The sequence below is a fragment of the Oryzias latipes genome, chromosome 19, assembly GCF_002234675.1.
Source record: "Oryzias latipes chromosome 19, ASM223467v1".
In the NCBI taxonomy this organism is placed as follows: Eukaryota; Metazoa; Chordata; class Actinopteri; order Beloniformes; family Adrianichthyidae; genus Oryzias; species Oryzias latipes.
Genome location: NC_019877.2, coordinates 4,813,503 through 4,839,632, shown reverse-complemented (window position 1 = coordinate 4,839,632; position 26,130 = coordinate 4,813,503). Strand labels below are relative to the sequence as shown.

Here is a 26,130-nt window from a genome sequence, read left to right as displayed (position 1 = left end):
GTCTGACATACATGAACATCTGCAAAATGTATTTTCTATTGTTTTCCCCTTGTCCTTTGAAAGTCTGTTTTTGAGTCAAATTGATGGCCTAGACAACAAAAATAAGAAACTGCTCTACATTCTACTGGCAGCCAGTAAGAAAGCAATAACCAGGAAATGGCCTAAACCGGAACAACCAACGACAGAGGACTGGATTGATGTTGTAGAACGAATTTTTATAATGGAAAGAATCCCACACTCATTACAAATACGTCTGGATGTTTTTTTTTACGCTACTTGGTCTATATGGACAGAATATGTAAAGCCTATAAGATCAGACTTTATCTGAAACACCACTGAAATCATGCCATACCATTTATGTTTTGAAAATCCCTGCTCCCTCACGTTTTTTTTTTAATTTAAAACCGAGAAAGCAAGAACAATGTAATCTGTCAAAGCAATGTACAATTTTAATATGTGCGTTTTCAATAAAGAAAATTCAAAAAACAAAAAAAACAATAACTATACTATAAAATTGTTTCAAAATAAAATAAATCAATTATATGGGTATTGGAAAATATCATTTGGGTGGGTTTATTTAAAGGTTTAAGTGCATCACAGCGGATAGCACACATAAGAAGACAACATAAAATGATCAGTCCATCATTCTAAAACAATGTGTGGAAACACTGAATGTAGTAAAGAACTTCTGCAGTGTGGTACAATGTTCTAATAATGTTTCCTTTGGTTTCTTTTGATGTGGAAAAACAACAGTGGGATGAACTTTATGAAACTAAAATTTGAATGGATTTGCCATAAATTCTTGTTTACTTGTTTGTTTGTACACATATTCAATTTACACTTGATTATCTTGAAAGGAATCCAAACTTCATCTGCACTGTTCAGTACCCCGGTATTTATCTCTGAGTCACACTGCTTGAATTCTTCGTCAATCGTATCGTCAACCACAAATTATGATATGAATCCCATCGTTGTTAAAATGAATTGTTATGCGCCTATTAAAACCCAATAAGTCCAACCCGACCCATGTTGAAAGTGTTGACGCTTACCCAACAGCATCTCCATGTGCTTTTTTAATTCCTCAAATCTCCTTATTGGATGAAGTCAAAAAAGTTGAACAAAACCAACACACAGGTTCCCTTCAAGAATTCTGTCTGGTTGCTTCTCTGCAAAAGGTGATAATCCTTTATTGGATCAATGTTGCAACCAGCTGAAATCCCAGTCTTTGATACTGCAAATCAAAAGCTGCGAGTATCTGAAGAGCGAGTGCATCTTCGGTGGGTTTGACAATGTAAGGCAGAGCGAAGGAGGACGAGGCTGAGGGAGGAGGAAGGAGAGGGAGCTGGAGCATGAGTGGCTATTAACAACAAGAAACACGCCACATCTCTCATTTCTTCTCACTCGTATTCCTCTGCTGTCACTTTCTCCTGTGCTCCCTTAAAGTGACCCAGATAGTCTGCAAGGCATCTTTTGCCCTCTCCTCATCTTCCATCATTAAGGAGAAAATATTTTAAAACCTGCATCTAATTGTTCACCTTGAGGTCACCTGCTGCTGTTTTCCTTCTGCAGATGATTACAATCAATGGTTCCAGCACTCCAGGTTTGCAGAAGTTGCTCATGTGGTGCAAAGTCATTATTTTTTTCTCTCCAACACCAAATTGTGACTGATATGATCACCGATTTAACTAAACAGCTGAGTTCAGCTGAAGAATGCTTAGATTTCATTTGAAAAAGCAGCTGCGTGTTTGCTTATTAATCTACAACAGGAGAATCAGCATTTTGTATGAAGGCTGAATAAAACCTTTTGCCAGTTGGATTGCAGTCGACAAACCGACATTTAGGCCAAAAATAGTCTGTGACAGATGCATTCCTCTGTTTAACATGTTGTTTTGTCAGTGTTTTTTAAATTGTTATTATGTGATCAATAACTAGGCCGAGTATCCAAATATGGATATCTACGAACTCTTTCAGAAAAACACAAACATGAATATTTTTGATGTCCAAGATCACAAATTCGTGATCTTTATAAATATAGTAGAGTATAGTAAAAATACACTTCAGGCACTGTTTAATATTGCTTTAAAATAGCCAACAGAATAAGGCTGAATTTTAAGTACTCAAACTAAACAAACTGAATGCGCCACTATCACAGGAAGTAAATAAATCTTCAAAATAAGAGTACTAAAAATGAGACGGAAGTTCAGTTTACTGAAATAAGTCCTGGAAATGACTTTATTTTAGATACAGTTGACAATTGGAATAAAAAATTTAATTAATATTTGATACGATTTTGAGAGTTTGGAGAACCAATACTGGAACGCATCTTAGAAATGCGCATTTTATGCTATTTCCACTTAAGATGCAAAAAGTCAAATTATAAAACTTGTCTGCTTAAAACACTCCTGTCAGTTTGGATGAAAGGACTGAGTGTTTTCGAGCTGTTGGAGCCTTAATTTATTTAAAAAAAACTACTTTATAATCCAGAGTGTTTTATATATGGATTATATCTGCTGCAAACAAGCTTAGGTGTTTACGAGAATACGCTAATGCGGCTAAAATGTAGCGGTGTTGGTGATTTTATTTTACACGTTACTCACAAGGTTGGGAGTTACCATAGTCACAGTAATGTTTATCTTAGTGGTATTCGTTTTTTTTTATGTGTTGCATTAAGGTTGGTAGTAAAGCTACGTTCACATCGTCCTCTGCAACATGCGTTCAAGCTGCCACTTCCAATGAAAAGTCCATGTGAATGTGCGTTTTGGGCTTCCGCTGTCAAAACTCTTACATTCTCGTTTAGTTACACAATTATCTACAACTGTTTTTGAGCTCTATGCATTGTCATTAAACACATGTTGAAAGCTGAATTTTGACCAATCAGGGACTCGGATTTGGTGGTGAAAAATGAATGACGTCCCCTTTAATTCACAGAAGTGGCTACTGTTTAAAAAGTGATAACAGAGCAGAAATGAATTATTGTGGTTTGTTTTTTGTATATCAAAATAGAGCTGAGAAAGAAAAACCCTGGAGCAAGATTCACGAGATTTATTTAGCAAAGGCGCTTGTTTGGTATAAAACCCAAATACCAGTGTCAGCGTGTTACAGTGTTACACTCTGTGGTTTGAGTTTAGTATGTCTTTCACCTGAAGGAGATTCAAGCCAAACAGGATTCTTTCTAACCACCTAAGCCAAATGACCTCCTTAAATTTAAAGAATCTTAAGGATCTAATAAGATGTAAACACCTCGGCAGCTTGTGTCTCCCCTGTGTGCTCCTTGCTGGCTCCTTGTCCACTTGAATCAGGTTTGCATGGAGGCTGAACGCTGACACATCTTGACAGTTTTACACTTGAACTCAGGCTTCTGCATTTGAAGTGCAGAGAAATGGCCTAAAGCAGAATGATCGCATGTTAACTCCACAAATCATGATTTCTTTTTTTTTAATTCACCTGAAAAACATGGACCTTTTATAGACATTGAGGCTACAAATCCTTAAGACTTTATCAATTGATCAGCATGTAATAGTTTTTGGAACAGTTCGGTTTTAAGTTTAATAAATTTGGCATACTGGTTGGGCTTTTGGGGATAAATATTTGCTTAGAAATGTTTTAAATGTTTAGAAGCGCCATTCCAACACACACAGATATCTATATCACTAAAGAAAATCAGTTCATTAGGTAAAAAAATCAGAAATAAACTAATACAGACAAAAGAAAGATGCTACTTCAAGCATAACTCTGAAGAGGTCTGTGCATTAGCTGATATCAACTCCTTTTTCTGCATTAGTGCCACTTTCTGAAACACTATGCAAGCTGACAAATCAAGTGGGATCTCTGAAATAAGGACATTTCTGCAGCATTTTCTGTGTTTTTCAGATTGTAACCTTAAAGCACAAACGTTTAGCTGATCAATGTCCCATTTTAAGGCATGAAGGTTCTTTTATTTATCTGTTGTACTTCCAAACGCTTCAACGATTGCTTCTTTGAAACCATAAATCCCAACTACTATTACTCAAGTTAATATGCTCTTTTCCCCCCCTTTTTTTAAAAGAAAGAATTCTTAGGAGAAAAGATTGGTTATTGATTACTTATTTATTATGAAGAAAAAAATAAATTTTGATGCTGGACTAAGATTTGTTTAACCAAATTTCCAGTTTCTGTTCCCGGATTTGATTCAAACCAGGAGGAACTAAAAATGGACCCAAAAGTAAAACTTTGGAGACCTTGAAATCTTTAAATAATGTTGCATTTTATGATTTTTTTTTTTAAGAGAAAAACATCAAAGGAAGTGATTTTCAATATCTGCAAACATTTCATTCAGACAAATTATGTAAAAGGAGAAATGTCAGATGACCACAGCGCTTTTTTAGATTAGATTGATGTGGGATTAACCTAAAGGACGTCATTCATTTATTTTCTGCTACAAATGTGAAACACCATAAACCTGAACTGAGATGACTGTTTGGAACCATAGAAGAGATTTTCTCTGTTCTATTCTCTAAAGGGTCCCAGTGTGAGATTCAGTCTATTAAAATCTCTTTTCATTTGTGCAATCTCATCTGGAGGCTAAATAAAGAGAAAGTTATGCCAGTTGAGAACAAAGGCTTTACTGCTGTACTGTCTCAAATATTGAACATCCTATCTAATATATAAATTATAGTTTCATTTTATTGTAGCTAATAAAAACCCACAAGACATTAAACATTTTCAGGAATAGTTTAGATTCAGTTCTTTTTCCTCATACTTTAGTGCTTGATTTAACTTTAACACTGTGGATGTATTGAAATATTTGTCATCCACACATCATTTTAATTAAAAAAAAAGGTTTTCTGCCTTTATTTTTATTTACCTGTTGTGTTTACATTTGGTTTGAAGGACGTTCCAATGGCTGACAGCCAAATATTTAAATGAAAACCCATGATGATTTTTATATTTCTTAATGAATTATGTTAAACTTTGTACAAAACCAAGGTTTGAACGTAAATTACAGAGACTCTTTTGATTTATCAAGATGCTCAAAAGTGTGTCTTAAGATTTGGAGGACAATAGTTTTGTTTTGCTCTCATAGGGTATTCAAACAAAGCAGCAGTGGATGCAGTTTATTTTTTGGTTTGCGGTTCCACCATAGTTATCTGCTAGATGCCAAACTCTGGTAGGATGTTTGGTTCATGTCATTAGATTTTTTATTTAAGTGTTCAGAAGTTGTTGACGGGACCGTTGGTAAAGGGTAACCCCATCCCCCTTCCCCTCCCCCGTTGCGGAGTAGAATGGAGCAGGGAGTTTCTTTTTTAAACTGCATTTTTTTCTGTCTGCTCCTGATTTACAACAAGCTGAATAAAGAAATACTCAGAAATGCAATTTTAAGATTAGTTTTGTTAATATAATAAACGTTTTAGTAAACAAAGATACTCGAAAGGTATTTTTTAGCTCTGAAAAGCAACAGTTTCTCTCCCAGAGGATTTACAACAAGGAGCAATGGATGCAGTTTACTTTTTGGAGAACCACCTTAGTTATATGCTAATAAACTTGTCCTGTACAGTCTTAGTGTGAAAAACAACCCTTAAAGTCAGAAAAAAACTATGTATAGTGCAACCTTTTCAGTGCACGTACATAAAGTAGTGCAGCAGAACAATTTTGCAAAAATAATTGTCTGTTTTTGCAAAAAAGCCCAGCATTTTGCACTGTTTCTATCCAGCTGTTCTCTTTGCTATTTTCTGGGAACTGTGACTAACATGGAACAAATCAGCTGCAGCCATCCAAAAATACACCAATTCTTTCTGACAAAAAGATCCGCTCCACTTTCATCACCATGCCTGGGACGTGGCGAGTAAATCAAGCTCTTACTGCGACTCTATGGCTTTGTAATCACTAAACAACAACAGGATGTTTAAATGCTGCTGTGTGTGGGTGTAAAAAGGCAGTGTTTATTTATCTTTAGCCTTATAGCCACTATCCCATTTAAATTACCTGTCTGGAAAAGAGATAAATGTTCTTATTTTACTGGGAAAAAAAAGAAAAAAAAGACTGCTGGGAACTTATTTGATGTCCGGAAAGCATTTGAAAGAACAATTTCTTCAATGATTTAGATGAAAAAACTTGGTTCCTGGATGTTTCACAGATAAAAAGTGAAGACTCTAAGAAAGATGTTTTCATGCGTAAACAAAAATGGAAGGATTTTCCATTGCTCTTTGCTAATTAAGTTTCTTTTAATATTTAACATTTAAAAGTATTCATTATGTGTGGGGTCACTGAATGAATTTGTTACTAGAGAGTAGGGGAGAGGGTAAAAGAGTGGGTTGGTTTTTATTTAATTTTCTGTCACTGTTTTATTTTTTAATTATAAAACCATTCAAGCTGCACAGTGTATGAGAAATCCTATTCTTTGCTTGACAATGAAAATACGGTAAACTTTAAAATGAATAAAATAACAGCTTATATTTACACTGAGGGAGCAAACACTTATGATTTACTACAACAGTTCAGAAGTATTTTTTATGTTTAAATCAGGCATTGACTTTTAATCATTTCAGGTTAGAGCAACAAATCAAAATTTCATTGTTTCTAATTCAAAAAAGCATTTACCAGGTTTCCTTTAAGTGTTTTCTTGTAGTTTTCAGGCAAAAAAACAACTACTTTCAGGTAGATTTTACAATAAGAATTTCTAATTTTATGAATTATTTGATACATTTAAGGAAAGCTCTACCTTTACTCAGTTCAAATCCCTTGTTTCCATAGCCAAAATATTGTTTTTTAATGGAAATGTGTAAAAAAAAAGTATTTTGTGTTGAATTGTAAAATGAATCAAATAGAATAGAAAGAAATAGAATAAAATAGATTAGAACTTTATTTATCCCACAAAGAGGAAATTATCTTAACATAGCTCTTAGAAACAGCAGATAGATAATAAATAACACTAAAAAAGCACTTAAAATTTATAATTGATGGATTAATTATTAATTATGTAACTAATAATTATTGATCATTAATAAAAAGTTAAGCTTGTAAATGCTGAGGTGTTCCTGTAGGTTCCTCACAAAGCTGCAGAGTTCTTGTGGACCGTCATCAACTGCAGATGAGAGCAAAAAGGCTTTCGGGCAACCATCTATGTTTACAGACAAGCCACAACGGCCACCGTTCCAATCGCACACGTCTCATCTCGAATTAGATTAGTCTAAAACTCTTAAGTAAGAATGATGATGTGGAAAGGTTATTATCTGACGCAGAAACAGTCGATAACATTCAGATGATGTAAAGCTGAGATCCAGATCAGGGGACAAATGAAACTATGGACATGAAGGTAATTTAATCTAATGTGCTGTTAGCTTGGAAGAGGTAAATGTGTGACAAGCCAAGAGTGACAGACAGACTCATTTATCATGATTTAAAAAATATTTCATTGGCCAGTTGTTCATTAGAGACATTTTTCCCCTCAAATGCAGATTGATGGAGTTGGTCAGCGTGTGGAGTGACACAGGTGGTGGAGACTGAAGGTGATTAATGGCCCATCAACAAAGCAGGTGCGCAAAAACACATGGAAATACCAGAGGTTCATCTGGAATCATAAATACATTTTGATTTGATATAAAACCCTATTTTATATTATAATGTCATTTTTGTTTTTAATGAACTTTTTCAGCACAATTTTCATTCAGCAGCCATGTTAACCCTTGTGCCATCTTAGTTGACCCCACCCTTACATTGACGTGTTCTCCCTACCATGACAAAGGTGGATAAAGGTAGAAAGATTTCATGTAATCCATGGACACCAGTGAAGATCACAAATCATTGAAAAAAAAAGGTTCAGCCCACTGTCTAGTGGGTCTAGATGACCCAACTCCCAGCGCTAAAGTGCCTAGCACAAGGCTTAATGCAACACTTTACATTTAAACATAGAACAGAAAGCCTGTTTTTTTGTTTATGTGGATCCCAATCCTTATTTCATTACCTATTTTTATCCCAGGTGTTAGGTCAAACCCTCTGTTTAAACAACATAGCTCATATACAAGCCATTCACTCACGTTTAAGCTATAAAGTTGCAAACTTATTTCAAATTTTTGCACCAAAAACCTGCAAAAAACAATATACCGTTCTCAATCAATGCTTAACACATATATGCATAGCGGTTAATCTTAAATCCTACCCCCCCCCATATATCTTTGTGGATTCTCAATTCTACTAAATGGTTCACGTTATCTCCCAATTTAGATTTTTGCAGTTTAGTTTAGTCTAGAATTCAGCTATTGTATTTTAGAACTGATTATATGTTTTGTATGATGAGTGAGGCCCGTTAAGACAACTGTGCAGTAATACTGGGCTATTTATTGAATTGATTTGTACAGGCCAATGTGCCACTGCCATGAAGGGTCTTTCTGTCACAACGGGAGATGAAACATTCAGTTCTTTTCCAAGGTTAACACTGTTTTTGACATACCAAAATAAAATTTTGTGAAATAAAGGGATAAATGTGTTCTTTTAGCAGAGAAACCTCAGAAAAAGTGAAAATAAGAAAAACCCAAACCTGTGCATCCTGCACGGACGGCTTTTGCCAGTCGCCGCAGTCTCCTCTGGTGAGTCTTTCCTCTGTAATGGATCTGTGCCTGAGCGTTGGAGTTCAGCTGTATGTTGCAGACTTGGCACATGGTTGCACTGCTACTTCTGTGGCGGCGCTCCCACCTGGGTTTGAGCCCATCCCTAACTGTCTTGACCTCTGCATTTTCCTCCTCATCTTGTTCTTCGTTATTTCGACCCTTCTTGTTTTTGGAGGGAGACTTTTTATCCACCAGTTCACTCTTTCTTGACTCCTTCATTTCTGAAAAAAGAAAAGAAAAGAAAACATGTTTAAGAGATCAGAAAAAGAGAGGTGAAAGTATCCTGTATGTTACTGATCTGTCCACAAGGGGGCAACAGAGGAGCATGTTTTCCTGTGGAGGACAAATGCTTTGGTTTTTGTATGAAATGCTGATGTGGATTTATCCTCATCCAGAGTGTCAGTTTGCACAAACCTGTCCAAATACATGTGTTAATATGTTTAACACACTGTTAAATGGCTTGACACAAGTATCACATTCTAACATGCCAGCCTTTATGGGATAATAAAAGCCCTTTCGCTGTCACACGAGGCGCCGTGTTCCTTTGTTGCTTCAATACCTATAATGGCTGAAAAATCACAGCGTTGACAGGATAAACGATGCTGCAACGAGCTGGGCTGCCAATGCAAAAAACCCAAAGTCTGAGTGAATTCTCTGCTTTGCCTCTGTTTATATGATAATGGCATCAATTAAGCCCTCACGGCGTTGAACATCCCATCCCCTGTCTTGGTTGAACATAGCCTCCCTCCTCTCCAAACCTCTCCAACCGGAAACTATCATCGGCAAAATGTTAGCTGCTCTGGAAAAAAAAAAGTCATTTGAAAAGATGAAAGCAGAATGGAAATGTGTTCACTGGAATTCATCAACCGCCGACCAGCAAAACGGACTTCAAAGCGGCTGCCTATCATCTCAATTATCTGCAAGAAAGCCTGGCGGTCTGGTAGGAGCAAGAATGAGCTACAACTGCTGAAGATGCTAACTGGAACGGGGAGTCTCTGTACACATCACCAAAAAAGTAGATATGTGTATATATAAAAAAAGGCATTTCATCCTATAAAACAAGCGAATCTTCAAAAATTTTTAATAAAACTTGCAAATTAACTATCCGCAAGAAACAAAATCTGCAACAACAATATTACCAATAAATGTAATGTTTATGCAAGGCTAAGTGTTTGGATGTCGACATAAAAAAATGTCCATCAAATTATTGTTGTATTGAGTATTTCTGTGCAATAAAAAGCAGTTCGGTCAAAAACGTTAATTTTACATTTGAATGTACATTTTTCAAATAAATAAACTGAATACATATTTTTACGTGGTAACTTTAACCCAGACTGACATCACGTTTTTCAAGCTAATTATCATTTTTTGATCTGATCTGATCAGAACAAGATTATGACAACTATGCAAAAATATAAAATGAAATCTGTCAAATACCAAACAGATCCCTGTGCTGATGGGAATGTTTCAAGTTAGCAGAATTGCCCAATGCTGTAGTTTTCTGTCAGAAGGTTATTTTGAAAATAATAAAACCCACGATGGAGAAATTGATTGATTTGCTAACCTTAGCTCAAAAAACAAATAATAATAATAAATCAGATTATAACAGATATTAAATAGCACTAAATACAATAAATAAGATAAGATAAGATAAGATATTCCTTTATCAGTCCCTCAATGGGGAAATTTCCTTATTGCGGCAGCAGTACAGGAACAGAGAGCAGAATATAAAAGAAAAATAACCCAATGATGTGTAAAGTCTAGAGGCTACCGGGAGGAAAATCTGCAAAAGTGCATCTTCCTGCATCAAGGGTGTTTAGATCTTTAATCTTTAACCCTTCAAAAGTATTGAAAACCCTCCTATCAAAATAATACCATACGCTAAAAATAAATGTAATACTTTTACACTACAGAGCCGTGTGAACCAAACAGGACTTTGGCTCCACAGAAGTCAGTGAGGACTCCAGCATCGGAGTACCTTTATCTATGAACACAGTATCTACATTCCACTTGGTGGTCAACCTGTTTACCCCCCCCCTTTAAATGACAGCACTCCTGAGCCTGTCGGATGGTAGACTCTCTAAAGAACGGACCTTATAGAGATGAAAAGCAAACCCCTGGATCTGTCTGGACTTTTTCAGCCTTTTTTACAATAATAACATACATTTGTTAATGGTTTTTCACTGGAATACTATTTTAGACATACACACCTGGTGCTTAAAATGACTACCAGTAAATATAAATATATTTTTCATTTATTACGACACATTTCATGTATTACTGTAACTGATTTCTAAATTTAGGAGGATTTTGACCTGGTGGGTTGGAGGCTCACAAAACCTATATGGTAAAATAACACAGACTGATATTACACCAGAAAACCCCACCTGGCTCAAAAGGTCCATAAACGACCCTTTGACCGTACATCTTCCCAAAAAAGCAAGTCATCCCATAACAGCCCTAAAAGTGAGACATCTCAACCTCTGAACTGAGCCCAGACCAGGATCAGGGTCTTAGACCAGAAAAGTCAGATTTAAATTTGAAATTAAAGAAAGGCATTCAAAATGATACACACAAGAAGGCCAATTATAATTTGAATTGATTGATCTTGTCATTAGTCAATAAAGAAGGGCAAATATGAGAAATAGCTCAGCTACCTTCATCCCCTTCTGTGACGCTCCACCTCTTTGCTTTATGGCTGGAGGCAGCTGCAGGAAAATGACCTGTCAGCTTTACAAACTACTCTATCAAGGGACCCACTTGTAGCTCCAGTGTAATGTTATCCACATGGATGCCCCCGTAAATAAACAGATGTTTGCTTTATGTTAAATGCATTTGATGGGAAGGAAATGCTTATTTTCTCCCAGCCTCAACAGTTTATATTAATTATGCTTTCAGAGGTGAATTTATTTAAATGAAAGTATCATTTAATTACAAAAAATGTAAATTCAATATCCTCTTAAACTAACTTAACCACGAATGCTGTTTTATTCAGCCATCTTGACCAGCTAGGGTGCCCTCTTCACCTGTATGCCCACCTTAAGGCACAAACTGTTTCTCCGTGACCTTTAACAAACATGTTCTTCTAAGAGAAAATCATCTGCAAAGAAAAGAATGAAGGAACCTGAACAATGACATTGCAAAATCAACTTTTTTGAGCTTTTAAGTGTATTATAATGTTCATTCCTCATGAAAAGAAACCCCAAAGCAGTATTTTTATCTGTTCACGCATTTCTGAGTATTCCTCTAAAACCTGCTCTCTCAGCACCAGCCCCTCCCAGTCCATGAAAACAAGGGGGTCCTCACATTGTGACATCCCAATGTGGGGATCAGCCCCTTCCAGGAAGAGTCTGCGCTGCCAGCACCATCCCCAGGCAAAAACACACACCCACTTTCTCCACAGAGCTGTGGTGATCGGCTAAACTCATTTATTTTATTTGCACCATATGCACATCCATCTATGCAAAAGTTTGGATGTTGTTGGTTTTCATGGGCGAGATCCAGACACGCTACCAAGACCGATGCGAGGGTCGTGTCGTCTTACTTCCGGGTTGGACACGAGCTCAGGAAAATAACGAATATTTAATTAAAAAAATGTTATTTTGTAATATATTATCATGTACATGGTCATAGTTTACCATAAAAGTATTAAGAATAGCATTGTATATAGCCCCTTTAACATCTGAGCTTTAGCTTCAGCGACTACATTTTTTGCCTTATGTAACTCTACAACCGTTTAAGCAATCAAGATATTTTAGCGGATTCTAAGCAGAGAAAAGCAGCCTTAGGTAAGTGCTTTCAAAAATCAACCAATTCTGTCACAGAAAAAACATTTGAATTGAATTTGAATTTAAAAAATATTTTTTTGAATACTTTTTATGAGAATGTTAGCTTAATTTGTGTATTACATGTCTTCCACCATCAAAAACTAAGAAAAGAAAAAAATGGCCCACAGGAACATGTTAAAAACATGAAAAACACCTTTTTTTTTCTTTAAAGGGTCAATGACTTAGAACTGATTTTGGCGGAAGTGATCTGTAGTTTTTTGAGTTATGTTTATTCTGTTCTTGTTTACACATTTTTAAATTACAGAACAATCACCCAACCAGAATGTGAATGTTGTCCTTTTCCCATTGGGTCACAGTATCGTGTGACAGTTTCACACATACAGCTGCCTCATCCAAGCAACTGTACTTTACAGTGTATTTATTACACTCCAGAGGCTATTTTTCTTTCTGAAGCACAAAGTCTGCCCATCTGTCTCTATACAATCGAAGCCTCCTGGATGTATAACTACAAGGCAGCCTAAGAATATCTTTCAGAGAAAGTAGCACTGTATTTAGAGCGGCCTTTAAGAATTAAGATGGCAAAAATCCAACATCCCTCCAGGCTTTTAATCCTCCTGGAACTGCAAACTTTTTTAGTTCTTTCTAGGTGGCGTTCAGGGAAACTTCCTGGAATAAGATAATCTAATCCAGAAGTATTAAAAGATGGGGAAAACCTTTCAGCTCCCAAACACAAGGCTGCTGTGAATGGGATGTTTTGGCACAGACATATGGTCTTTTCATTACAGTATTAGAGCAGACAGAGGCCAGCATGTGTTCTTTCACGGCGGCACCTGTCAGCGCTGTTCCATGACATCAACAACAGATGACAGCCGATGAAGAGCTCGGACTGGAATAGAAAAAAACGAACGGTGGGGAAATATGAGTAATAATTTTGATGTATTCGATGATCGCTTCGCGGGATGCATATTTATAGACTGATGGGGTGGGGGGGTGGGGCAAATTTTAGGTAAAAGCCTCATTAAATCTACAGAGTCATCAACAAACGACTCGCATGTTGAACCGACTCTTTTAGGCAACTGACACCCAGAATGAATATTGAACAAGTGAATAACAGGTGCACTACAATTACAGCGGTGTCGCTAGGCAACCTTGCCCATCCTCTTTGAACATGACTGAGCAATTTCTTCACAAATTGCAGGCCAATCATGGTGTAATTTGTCCAGAAAAGAAAAAAAAGCACAAAAAAGCTGCATTTGTTGAGCAGGTTTCAGGAAATATGGGCAGCTCTGATTTGGAAATTTGTTCGGAGGAAAATGTATAAATTTTTAGCATCAGAGTCAAACTGCATTAGGACTGTCATCACATATTGACACATTTCAACAATAGTCATTTCCAAACCACATTTTAACCAACGTCATGACATTTTTTGCCAGTTTACAAAAGGACAAGCTTGCTTTAATTTGCACGTCAGGGGGGGCGTGATCAGACGCAGTGCGATTAAAGCATTGGGTGCTTCGGTCTGGCATCTGCGCAATTTGAGCGTTCCGGCATAATTTGGGCTTTGCGCCATGTTAAAAACACACAAGTTAAAAAATCTGAACTTTGGCCAGGTTGGCGCGTCGCGTAAACCAATCACAAAATCAGCTTTAGGCATGTGACGTTACTTGATCAGCGACTGGAGGACAATCTACACAGAGGATCGACCCGAGGGTTCTCCTCCTGAACTTCCATCCATCCATCTGTCCGTCTATCCACTTTCTTAACCCGCTACATCTCTTGTTATTGCACCTTTAGTGCGACCCAACCTTGTCCTAAATCAATTTTATTTGAAGATTTTAAGTCTTAACTTTCTTTAGCTGGGAAAACAAGGGCAGGAATCTAAGACTGAGTGACCCCCTTCCACCCTGTCTGGGCACCTCTTACAGTAACACTTTACCAGGGAAGCATCAGGGTGACATTGTTGTCAAACGTCCAAACCACCTCAGCTGTCTCTTCTTGATGTGGAGTCTGAGCTTCTCCTCGATGACTGAGCTTCAGATCAGGTTTTCAAGGGATATCCTTGGTCACTCCTGTGAAGGGAAGTCATGTCTCTATCTCTATTCCTGATCTCATGTTTTTGTTTACAACCCACAAGTGTTAGGTGAAGGTATGGATAGGGCTGGTAGCTTAAGGGCCTCATAATTTAACTTAACAGTCTTTTTCCCCCACATTGAACTGGTGTGAAGTTTGCATTTCTGCAAATGCTGCATCAATCCTTTTCTCTGTTTTTGCCCCTTTCTTAATTTGAGTGAGTGATTGTCATCTGTTTCCTCCCACCATCTGCTGCAAATCCAATCACGGAGTCCAAAAGGAACCACCTTATCTGCTAAAAGCCCAGACTGGACTCAGGGTGGTTCATACTGATTTGGTCTCACATGCAGGGCTACAAGATGAAGAAAAAAGTTCTCTTTGGCCAAGACATTTCTAGATTTAGAAAAAGCAATAAACTTGTGTATAGATCTGATACAGGCCTCCTATTGCAGCAAAAAACAGCAATATAAGAACAATGATAGCAAAGATGGAGGTTAGTGAGGTGACTGCAGAAGACATTTTCAAAGCAGAGGAAGATTTGTTTCCATAGGTATACTTCACTCAATATTACAAGTCTGACCATTCACATGCTAAAATAATATAAATTGACATTTTTTTGGTCCGACAAATTCCTCAACTTGCGAGAATGCAATTCGCACACCGGGGGCAGCTAGTTTCAATGTAAAGTCAATGTACAGATGCAATCAAAGGTCATGCTGCCCTATCGGCAGCTCGTTTCGGGAGGCACAACAACACGGGAAAAATTCTGTTGTGCAATGAACATGTTGCAATGTTTCCAGAGTTCAAATATCTGAACTTTGGTGTTGAAGTCGCATCACGTCAACAAATCAGGAACTCGGTTCCTGATGCATTGATGATGTGATCAGCGGGTGGAGTCCAAACCAACATGTAAGGGAATATGATCATTTTCCCCCAGAACTTTATGATATTTTTTTATTTCTATCAAGACTACATCCTTTTTGTCTTTTATTTTTTTCCTTCCTCACACTAATGCAGGACAGCAAGTCAATAAATTGGGTCACGGAGAGATGGAAGTACCGCTGAAAGTAGCCATCATTTAGTCACAGCTCCTGAAGTAGATGGTGAACCTCTCAGAATGTTTCCATGACCCAGACATGGAGACGTGATTACCAACGCTTTTGTCTCCAAAATAAATAAACCCAATATTTCAACATCATTCATGCACTTGCTGTTCCATGTAGCGAAGAGGCTACAGTATTGACAGTAGCTCCTCCCACATGTGGCCTGTCTATGATATGTATTTAGCAAATTTGCTGCGGCTCACAACAGAATCGCGTTGTATGAGCATTACTGTGGAGTATGAAACCATCAAGAAGGGGTACAATGACAGGAAATCCTATCAAAACTATGGGTTTTGTTTTGCCCAAATTAATCACTTTGAGTAGAAAATACAAAAACCCAGATTCCGTAACCCTTGTGCTATCCTAGGCACTTTGACATTGAGAGTTGGACCCACTAGACAGTGGGCTAAACCTTTAATCTTCAATGATTTGTGAACCTCGCTGGTGTCCATGGATTACATGAAATATTTCCACCTTTATCCACTTTTGTCATGGTAGGAATAACACGTCAATGTGAGGGTGGGGTCATCTAAGATAGCACATGGAATAAATAAAAAAAAAAAATAAATATATCAAAACTTAGTGATTTTACTGCATATTATTCACCATATTTGTGGGTCAAAGTTTAATATTTTGTGTCTGTCTCTGGAAGAACACCCAGCAGATGCATGACTCACCTAAATCCCTTTGTGGAGTTGAACTGAAACGCACACAGAGTCACAACAACAACCTTCCGATACAGTCACAACCACAACCCCACACATAAAAGCCTTCACAGTTTCCACACTGTATATACATACATACTGGACTGGCACACATAATTCCACAACACAAGGGCCTGTCGGTGTGTAGGAGATCAATGACAAGGTCATGTGCAAATGTTCCACTCATACAATGCAGTGAATCAGCGTGTTAGATAAGTGAGTGGGAGCTGTTTAGAGGCAGCATATTTTTAGTCTCTACGTTTTTCTTTGATCTGGTTCAGGGATTATGGGACAGTGACGTTCCACATGTGCTCTTCACATTTAAAGAATCCAAGGAATTAGCTGGTGTGTAATGATTATCCACTAAAAGATTTTTTTTTATTACATCCTTTATTATTGTTTAAATCTTTTGCTTTTATCATTTAAATCAATATTATTAAAAAAAGGTCAAAAATATCATGAAACTAAAATGAAACACAATGTGATGCAGCAAGTCTTAAAGATAAACGATATTTTATAAGGTGTTTTAAAAACGTTGTCAGTAATTTTACATTAAATGGAAAAATAAGATCCAGTATAACAACAAATTAGACGTCATTAGGGAAAAAGATGAAAAAAAGATTTAAATTCTGAAAAAATAAAAAATAAAACCAATAACAATATAGATAAAGAATATATAGATATAGATATCTATATATATATAACAAAAACTGCCTTTATCAAAAAATAAATTAACCAAGGGCATATTTAAATTAAAAACATTATTAAGAATATATAAAAAGGCAAGTTATGCAAAAATCTCCCACTCCGGTCATCTTTTGATCCATTTTTAAAGCATTTCCAGTGGTCTTTTAGTTATGATTATGCCGTTTTAACCTGTTTTGTTTTCTAGAACAGTTTAATGTCAGACAATATTTTCACAGACCAATTTGTAGAGGCTAAAGTAGGTGTCTTCATTTTTTATTGCTTCTATTTTTTTTCTCCATTTTTGAGGGTAAATTTATCTTCATCCTCTCTAAAATATCTGCAGCTGCTTTAAACTTCATTTTTACGATAGATTGTATGCAGGAACCATTAAAATGTGATATAGATTTTCCCTTAACCCATAACTGTTGAAGTAGAAGCTAGAAAAATCAGATGCTAGCTTCAGCCTTGTCCTTTTTTTAATCTGCAATGGATAAATACAAAAAGGATAGTCCCAAAAACTGGTATCTAATATAATACTAAACGTGAATCCACAGTTGAAAAAACTTTATTAGCAGCATCCTAGTAACCTCAAACAACTGGTTGGTGACACAATTCTCTTTGTAGTGACAGATTAGCTCCAGTGTTAAACAAAGAGGAAGAACTTGTTTCTGATATGTCAGCTCTTTTTTTTAGACTGGTCTTATCTGAGAATATATACTGTACACGAACACCTTCACAGTCATATTTCCATGAAGTTGAGCACACAAAAACTTCATGCTTATTTCTTCTTAAAGGGTGATAATCATTCTAAAAATTACTGAAGTATATACGTGACATATTTGTAAAAATGCAGAATTTACAGAGCTACAGAACTTTAGTCCGATTTTTACATTTTTTTAATGTTAAACGTTGCAATACTTGCACTTCTGTAGTGCTAAACTGTCAACCGCCCTACTCAAACACTTACTGGATGTCTGTTTTAGAGATCTGTCTAATGTTGCTTGCAGGGAAATGGTGCAGCAGACAGATAAGAAGAGAAGCAGCCAATCAGCTGACACCTTCACTGATGTGTTTGGAGGCTGCGGGCCAGACAGCGGCATGCCTTCTCTTTGTCTGAGTAATGTACAGATTTCTGCAGGCCGGGCTAATCAGCCAATCCTAAAGGCCCAGTCAACCTTAACAAACAGCCGATGCTCAAGAGACAAATGTTCACATGTAAAGCAGTCTAATTAAACATTCAACAACATCAACACCAAAGCTTCCAGCTCAAAGGATCACAGTCTGCTTGCTTAGTTAATAAATATTATAGATGTTATTACCATGAGACATTTGGCTATAGATTTGTGATTTAAACATTTTTAGCATTGGATTTTTATTTTATTTTATTTTAATGAAGGGGACAAGTCATTATTTCCATTACACCAGAAAATCAAATGCGGTTTGATAAACAGAAACAGAGTGTAAGAAAACAACAGAAATGTCCCACAGGTATGAGCCAAAATCATTGCAAAAAAAAAACGTACTGAGCATTGTGTCCGATATTTTTTTTAATCCAAGGCACTACTAAATAGTCCTGCACCATATATTTTTTTACTAGTTAAGGATCTGGATGGGAATTTGGACATAGCCTTAGACATTTTGCAAGTGAAGTCATAAAGCTTGTTATTCTTGCCCAGATAACCCTGTGAGTTTGAATAAACTTTATTGAGCTAAATCTTTCAGTAGAAGCAAAAGGCTGGGAAAACGTCAGGAAAAACGTTTAATTCCACCCAGTTACAAAAATATGGAGTTTAAATGCGTCAGTGTCCCAAATAAAATGAGAATATCCCACTAAAACCTCTAAATATGACCTTTTTCTGGCTAAAGGCAATCAGAAAAGCATTTCTCTTTTGGGATTAAAATCAGATTAGAGACATAAACTTAAAATATTGGGTTAAAAACAGTTTTAAAGATACCAAAAAGTTGTCAAATTTGACATTAAGCTTCTAGGGAACAATAAAGACTTAAGACATGAGCAAATTATAGAGCAGTCAGAGTAAAGCAAATAGGCAAAATTGCACTGCTCCGTTTTTTATTACTTAATGGTTTTTTATGTCATTATTTTATGTATTTTTGAAATGCAAACTAAAACCACATCCCTCGAAAAAGCCTGTACATTAACACATTGAATGAATTTATTAACCACCACCAATATAACAACTCACTTGGCTAATAAAATCATACAACACTTTCAGATCTCTTTTAACCAACATGGTGGATGTCTGTTGATCATTAAACCTCTGCAGGTTTTGTCCTCCGAGCACCGCGGATTAAATTGATGAGGTGTTGACAGCTGTCTATGAAAAGCATTGTGTAATATCTTTCTGTCAGGGCTTACCACACTCAAAATATATGTCAGCATCTTACAAGTCCCTGGCTCAAATTAATGCAGAAGCAAGAGTCTATCTAAATAGAGACGGCTTGGTCTTATCAGTAAAAGAAAAATCGTAAAAAGTTTTAAAAAATGTCACAAATCTTCATATTACTGGTATGAAAGAGTGTTTACTCTGCCTAGCCTTTTGACGCCAAACTGCACACAGCCATATTTTGGGTGTTACTTTGACTTGAACATGGAAATCAATAGGAAAAATGCTTCCTTTAAAAAAACAAACCCCTAGTGGTCATTTGAGGAACTGCAACATTTGAAATGTTGAGACAGGTCGAGATGGCAACCAGACTCGTCGAAAAAATGAATCTATATTTACACGTCTTTGTTGAAAACAAGTTGTGTGAGCATCAAAAGACTTAAACTCTGTTATCTTTATCCAAGTATGTTACCAAACAATTATATGAAAATAATTATGCCAGGAAGAACAAATGGAGCAGTAAAATGATGCTCTTTTATTAGAAGTTGGTGACTTTTTTATGCTTTTAGTCTGTAGGGAGGGAATGTACTCCCGCCAAGGGCAACAGCAAGTATGGGCATCTGTCATCGACCATCTGGGGTCGCCTTAAGGAAACAAATGTGACCTTCGTCCGACTATTTAATCTGATGGGACTTATTTAATAGTCCCATCAGAAACAACGGAGAAATGTGTCCAGTCTGAATACACCCTAAGTAAGCACCCTTTTCTAATTAATAAAACACAGGGATAAACAGACTAATATAAATGCTATCTAAAAGAAAGATGAAGAAAATTATTCATCAGTATAAAAAAACACCTGGATGGATGGATGGATGGATGGATGGATGGATGGATGGATGGATGGATGGATGGATGGATGCATGGATGGATGGATAATAGAGAAATCTTGAAAAGTGCACCAAGCTTTTGCACTTTTAAGGCCGTGTTATACAGCCACTACATACATATTGGACATTTTCCAAGTGTGTAATTTCAGTCTTTTGTGATACAAAAGTGATATTTGTAATTCACAAGTGTTTCTTGCATTTGTTGATGTGCTTAGACGTTGGTTGAGGTTTTCGGCTAATGGGTCTTTAAGTGAATTAAGTTTAAAGCTGTTCAAAAATGTTGGGTTGGTGGAGAATAACGCACTCAGTAATGAAATGCATAAAACTATCACAATAATCACGCACGGTTCATGTTCTTTGTGTGGTTTATTCATACTTCTGTGGTTTTAATGTCGTTCATTTGTGATACATCTGTAAAAAATTTCATATACAGACCACAACTTTTCTCAGTTTTTCCATGTATATTCACGTATGACCAACTTTAATCCGTGCAAAATGTATGTAGTGGCTGTGTGACACTACTTTCAGGACCCAAAACAGGCTCTGGAGGCAGACTGATAAAGAAAATCTATAAACTCTCACTATAGAAAATCAGTAGAAATCTGCAGCATCAATTAAAGCCAGAAGAAATCAAAAATAGAGTTGAGCACTACAAGAAGATCAAGGAATAACATCTAATATTTCCCCTCATTTCTATAGAATTAAAATCGCACTTTCTTCTCTGGAGAAACTTTAACCTGATACTCATATCAAAGCAGCTTCTCCACCTTTAAATTACACAAGAAACATCACCAAAATCCTATTTTGTATTTGAGAAATTACCTTAAATACAAACTTTTATATAATATGTTACAAAAAAGACAATAAATGCTGCATGAAATCTCTACATTTAGAGTAGATTTCTGTTGGGAGTAGTTAAACTCTAAGTTTCACACTCAAAGACATTGATTATGCTATTTTTTTTCTCCAAGTTCTGCTTCTAGGTTTCTCTATGTCAATATGTTTACTCCAAGTTAAGAATAAAAGGGTATGCTGCTCTTGAAGGGTAAGAGCAGTGGGTGGGACGAAGAGAATAAAAGGAAGATGATGACTAACAAAGATGACTAAGAGATGGTTTCAGGGCTGTTCTTCAAGTCATTTGTCTTGCTCACGTCTGGCCCATCAGGTGATAAATATACATTCAGCAAAGTTGACACCAAAATTCTTTGCAAGACAAATGCTGGATATTTATAAGGTTGCCGACAAGTCAGTCGAGTTAAGGCTGCAGAGGTGTATATAGATGTAGTGACGAGTCACACTGACTATCCATCATGTTTGGATTTTTTTTCTTGGTTGAAGAAAAATAAAAACTGCATTTTAAAATCACATATAAAATGTTAAATATATAATTTGAAAAGCATAAACGCTACTAATATAAATATTCTAAATAAATAATTAAAAAGAGACTGACTCCGAATTGCATACAGTTTTTATAGCCAGGCACTTTGATAAACTATATAAATGCGTCTGTTCTCACCTAATTTAACTTTATTTACTATAATATGTGATGTTGGGTGCACAGAAACAACATGATTTTATGCAATTATAGGAAAAACTAATTTTAAAAAACAATTATTTACAACCACAGCAAAACAAATATTTATGACTAAATTTGCACATTTGAGGGAAATAATGGTTTCATACAAACTGCGTCTTTTAGTGCCAAACAAGGAGGGCTGGAAATTTAAGTCTGGAGACAACTAAAGCCACTAAAAACAACAAACTAAAATGTTGTGCAAAACATAGGTCCCCTTCTTAAATTCTAAAACAAAATTCATCATAAATTCAGAATTACTTTGACTTTAAGTGCTACACTTCATTTTATAGTTTGATATATAACCTAAAAGATGAAAGAATAACATTTGTGGGTGTTTTATTTTTTTTATTTTACCAAAATGTAAATATGTTTTTAATTTTTAAAGTTTCAAAAAAGACCCGTGACCTCAAAAGGGATTCAGAAGGTTGGAAGATAGATGGATGGACTGATGGATGGATGGATGGATGGATGGAAGTTGGAAAAACAGTAGACCATTGAATTTGCTTCTCTTGTTTATGACTCGCAGCAACCCTAAACTTGTGAGTCTGTTCACTAGCAAACTGTCTGCTGTACAAAAGAGCTATAAAACAAAACAAACACACAAACAAAATCCCACAAGTTCCCTCTTTTCATATTTCAGTCCTCAACACTTCCTGCATAACAAACAAAGAGAAGAGTCTTCACATCAACATGCTACAGATGGGAATCGTAACTGCAATCTATCGCATTGATTTTGTACTTTTTAGTGTAGTTGGCATTTGACGTTTACTTTGCACCATTTTTAGTACAGTGTTCCCTTGTTTATCGTGGAGGTTACGTTTCTGTTATGGATGAAATCCGCTAAGTAGGTTTCTAGATGTTTTTTGGCTGCAAAACTCCTCATTACACACTTCAACATTTTCACACTTTTTGCTGAAGCTGCATTCACATCGGCTGTTCAACCCGATTAATTTTTTGACTGCTAAGTTGCAAAAACAGCTAAACTTTGACCAATCAGGGGCTCAGATTTGTCAGTGATATATGGGTGGTGTCTGCTTCAAAACACAGAAGTTCGGATATGCGGTTGTGAACGGTAGAAGAAGAGAATTTTCTCCCTGCTTGTCCGGTGCTGGTCCAGTGTGAACACCACAGGCAGAATATGCGTTCATGAAACACATTCTTGAACGCACAACTCGGTGTGAACGCAGCATCAATGTTCAAACTTGCATAGAAAAATATGTCTGGTATTGAAATTTAAGATCTGCTTGCTATCAAAGATTTATGAAACTCTGAACCCATTCTGTACAAGAAACATGGCACAGAGACTGATTGACTAACTCTACAGCCATTTAGGATGCAGAACAAAGTATGAACAAAGTATCCAGAATGGCATTGACAAACATCTGCCAAACAGCAAGACCGCAAAATGTGAACCACAATGTTGCTACTGCTAATTTGTCATTCCTAAGAAATGTTATTCATTCATATTCTAAACCTGTTTCGCCCTGTGTCCCTTTTGGGGTCACAGGGCTAATGGGGCCTATCCTGGCTACGTGGGCAAAGGCAGGGGACATCCTGGACAGGTCGCCAGTCTGTCGCAGGGCCATAAATTACACACAATGCACTCACATTCACACCTAGGGAGAATTGAGACAATCGAATCAGTTAGTTCAAAAGGGGCCCAATTCCACAAATTTTTTCAAAATAGAGATATTCTATGTTCTATGGTCTTCAAGGGAAAAGCTATCTGATTATGTGCAAAAAAGTCCCAAGTCCGTTGTAATGTATTGACTATGCTTGACATGTAAAATACATTAAATGCAAATTCCTGGACTTGGGCCTCTCTTGCATGGGTTTTGCTTCATCCCATAGATGGCAGCACTAGTTATCCAATATGGCAGCACCCCTGTTTAATTCAAGAAGGGCCCAAGTCCAGAGACTTTAGTTTGCTAGTCCTCTGAAATTATAAAAGTGAGGTGCTTCATATTATAGCATTTGTAAGCTATGAACTGCTGCTAAATCTGGGTAAAGTATTAATCATTTGGTGTAGCCTCCCTTTAAGCTATGCAGTTAAATCATTTCCTGGAAAAACAAACCTCTTGGACTTGGGCCCCTTTTGAACTAACCGAATCAATTAACCTATGAAGCATGTTTTTGGACAGTGGGAGGAAGCCGGAGTCACCGGAGGAAGCCCACGCATGCACAAGAAGAACATGCAAACTGTGAGGCAAGAGCGCTAACCACTGCGCCACCATGAAGCCTTAGGAAAAGTTATCGACACCGTTTGGAGGTTTTATCATTAGCCTTTTTGGACATTTATGAAAGCCCCTTTCCTTAAAAGTAAATTATGTGTTGCTTTAAGGTAAACGGCCTTAGTAACCATTTTCTGAGAGGATGAGGCAGTCCAACAGCAGTCCCCCCACCATTCCGCTAAGAGAAAAACAGAATACACAAATACTATGTTCTAATGGCATCTTCAATTAATGAAAATCCAATTTGGCCCATTTCAGTTGTTTTTTGTGATCAGTAGAGACAGCAATTAGAGAAATAAAGTGGTCATTTCATGGAGAAAACTAAAAAGTTATTTTGGAAAAAGATGCTGTTAAACAATTCCAGTGAAGGAAATTTAACAGGGTTAAAACAGCCATGAACAGACAAAATACTTGAAAACAAATGACTTTCAGTACAGAAATGGTTTGCTTGAATAATTTAAAATTACAAATAGTTTTCTAATTTTGTTCTATAGTATTAATAATAATAAAAGTTTTTTTGGGGTGAGGTAAAGAGAAAAACTCAGCCAACATCACCACATGTTTAACCGACAAACAGTTACTTTTGTTTTTGCGCTCCGCTTTGTTTACAATTACATTTTGTATTAACACTGCACGTAAACGGAAAATGTATTTTTCTGCTCTAGCTAACGTACTGTAAGGGTAACAATTACGTAAATGGTTGAAGAACTACGGCAGTTTGAAAGGCGTGTGCTGTTACGCGTCACCTGCGACAGCTCAACAGTCGTATGTAAGCCAGCGACCATTGTGGGTTTTAGCCGTCATAACTTCACTGTTACCAACATTCGTATACACATCATGTATGTGGGTGTACAAACCTTTGCATGTCACTTACCAACAAGGGAGCCTAAAATATACATACATATACATAACCCTAAGCCTGATATCAAGAAGCCATTTACCCTTTTTGGGTAAATCAAAAACATTTAAAAAACTGGAAGAAGCAGCATAGGAGAGGTGGCTTCAGATGTGGAGATAGAAAAAAAAAGGTTAAATGAGGATTAAAACAATCTTTCTAAAGTTTCTCAGCAGTTTGCATGTTGATGGAGTGACATAAGGGGAGGTCATGTCTTTCCTACAGATTTCACTTTGTTTCGAGCAGGCTGAAATACTCACCTGCCAGTTTTTTATTAATCATGTTTTCTGATATTTTTCCCTAAAACCCAGGTGTCTGTTTTTTCCTTCATGTACTTGTTGGAATGAATCATTCGGTCCGCTCAGCGTTTACGTCCAGGCAGTCAAACAAATACCTCGGTTATTGGTCCAGGAGTGCGTTTAAGCTGCCACTATGAAAGAGTCCATCATCTGGGTTGTAATGACACAGCCCGAGAGCCATTATGGTTTGATTGGAGACTTAAAATCTACTCTAAAATCTATTTTAGAGTAGTGTTTGAGGGGAGGCAAGCTCAGTGGGGGAGGCTGGGTGCAGCTTTCTGTCCAATTTTGTTCCAAATACATGCTTTGGACGATGACTGTTGTTTGTGATTTAACAAATTACAAATTATTCTTCTGTTCTTGCTGCAGCAGTGGCCTCAGAATAAGCAAATGCGCATTTTGTTTATGCTTCCATCTGATGTTCGTAAGTGAAGCGTTTGCTGAAAAGGCAGGCGAGCTGCAGCTCGCCACTGTCGGGCAGAAAATGGCTGAAACGTGACACGTCACATTGCTGTGGGACCCGAGGACTGCGGCTTTGACAGTCCAGCTCAGAAAATCCTTTCTCAGATGAGTAAATCTCCCAGCACTCCCCCTTTAACACTTTCAAAATAAGAAGCATTCAATTAAAAACATGAAAACCCTGAACAGTAAAAAAAAAAAAAAAGATCTGTATTCAAAATGAATATCATCTTAATTAAACTTAAAAAAAAACTATTTTAAGATCTTTTCTCCTAAAAAATCATAGAACAGGGGAAACAATCAGCATGTGAATTTACAGAAATGCGAACTAACAGATCACATATTTGAACGATGCAGAAAATGGAAATCCCTTTATATTGATTTAGTAACACAATTTGATCAATCAACAGTTTTTTTTTTTAGATTTATGTTCCACAAATAATTTTGTTTGGTAATAAAAATCAGTATTTACAAAACTAGTAATAGTTTATGTGAAACTTATAA

The 26,130-nt window shown here is 36.6% G+C and overlaps 1 protein-coding gene across 2 annotated transcripts in view; it reads right to left on the bottom strand.

The window, feature by feature from the left end:
- LOC101167570 (zinc finger protein 385D) overlaps positions 1-26,130 on the bottom strand; it is a 52,249-nt gene that overhangs the window by 19,504 nt on the left and 6,615 nt on the right. The window contains exon 2 of one of the 2 annotated variants that reach the window (XM_004078277.4): positions 8,513-8,803. In XM_004078277.4, coding sequence (XP_004078325.2) covers positions 8,513-8,803 — 291 coding nt within the window. Of the gene's footprint in view, positions 1-1,049; positions 1,280-8,512; positions 8,804-26,130 lie in introns of those variants that run through there. The other variant, XM_020710288.2, reaches the window with a different exon arrangement.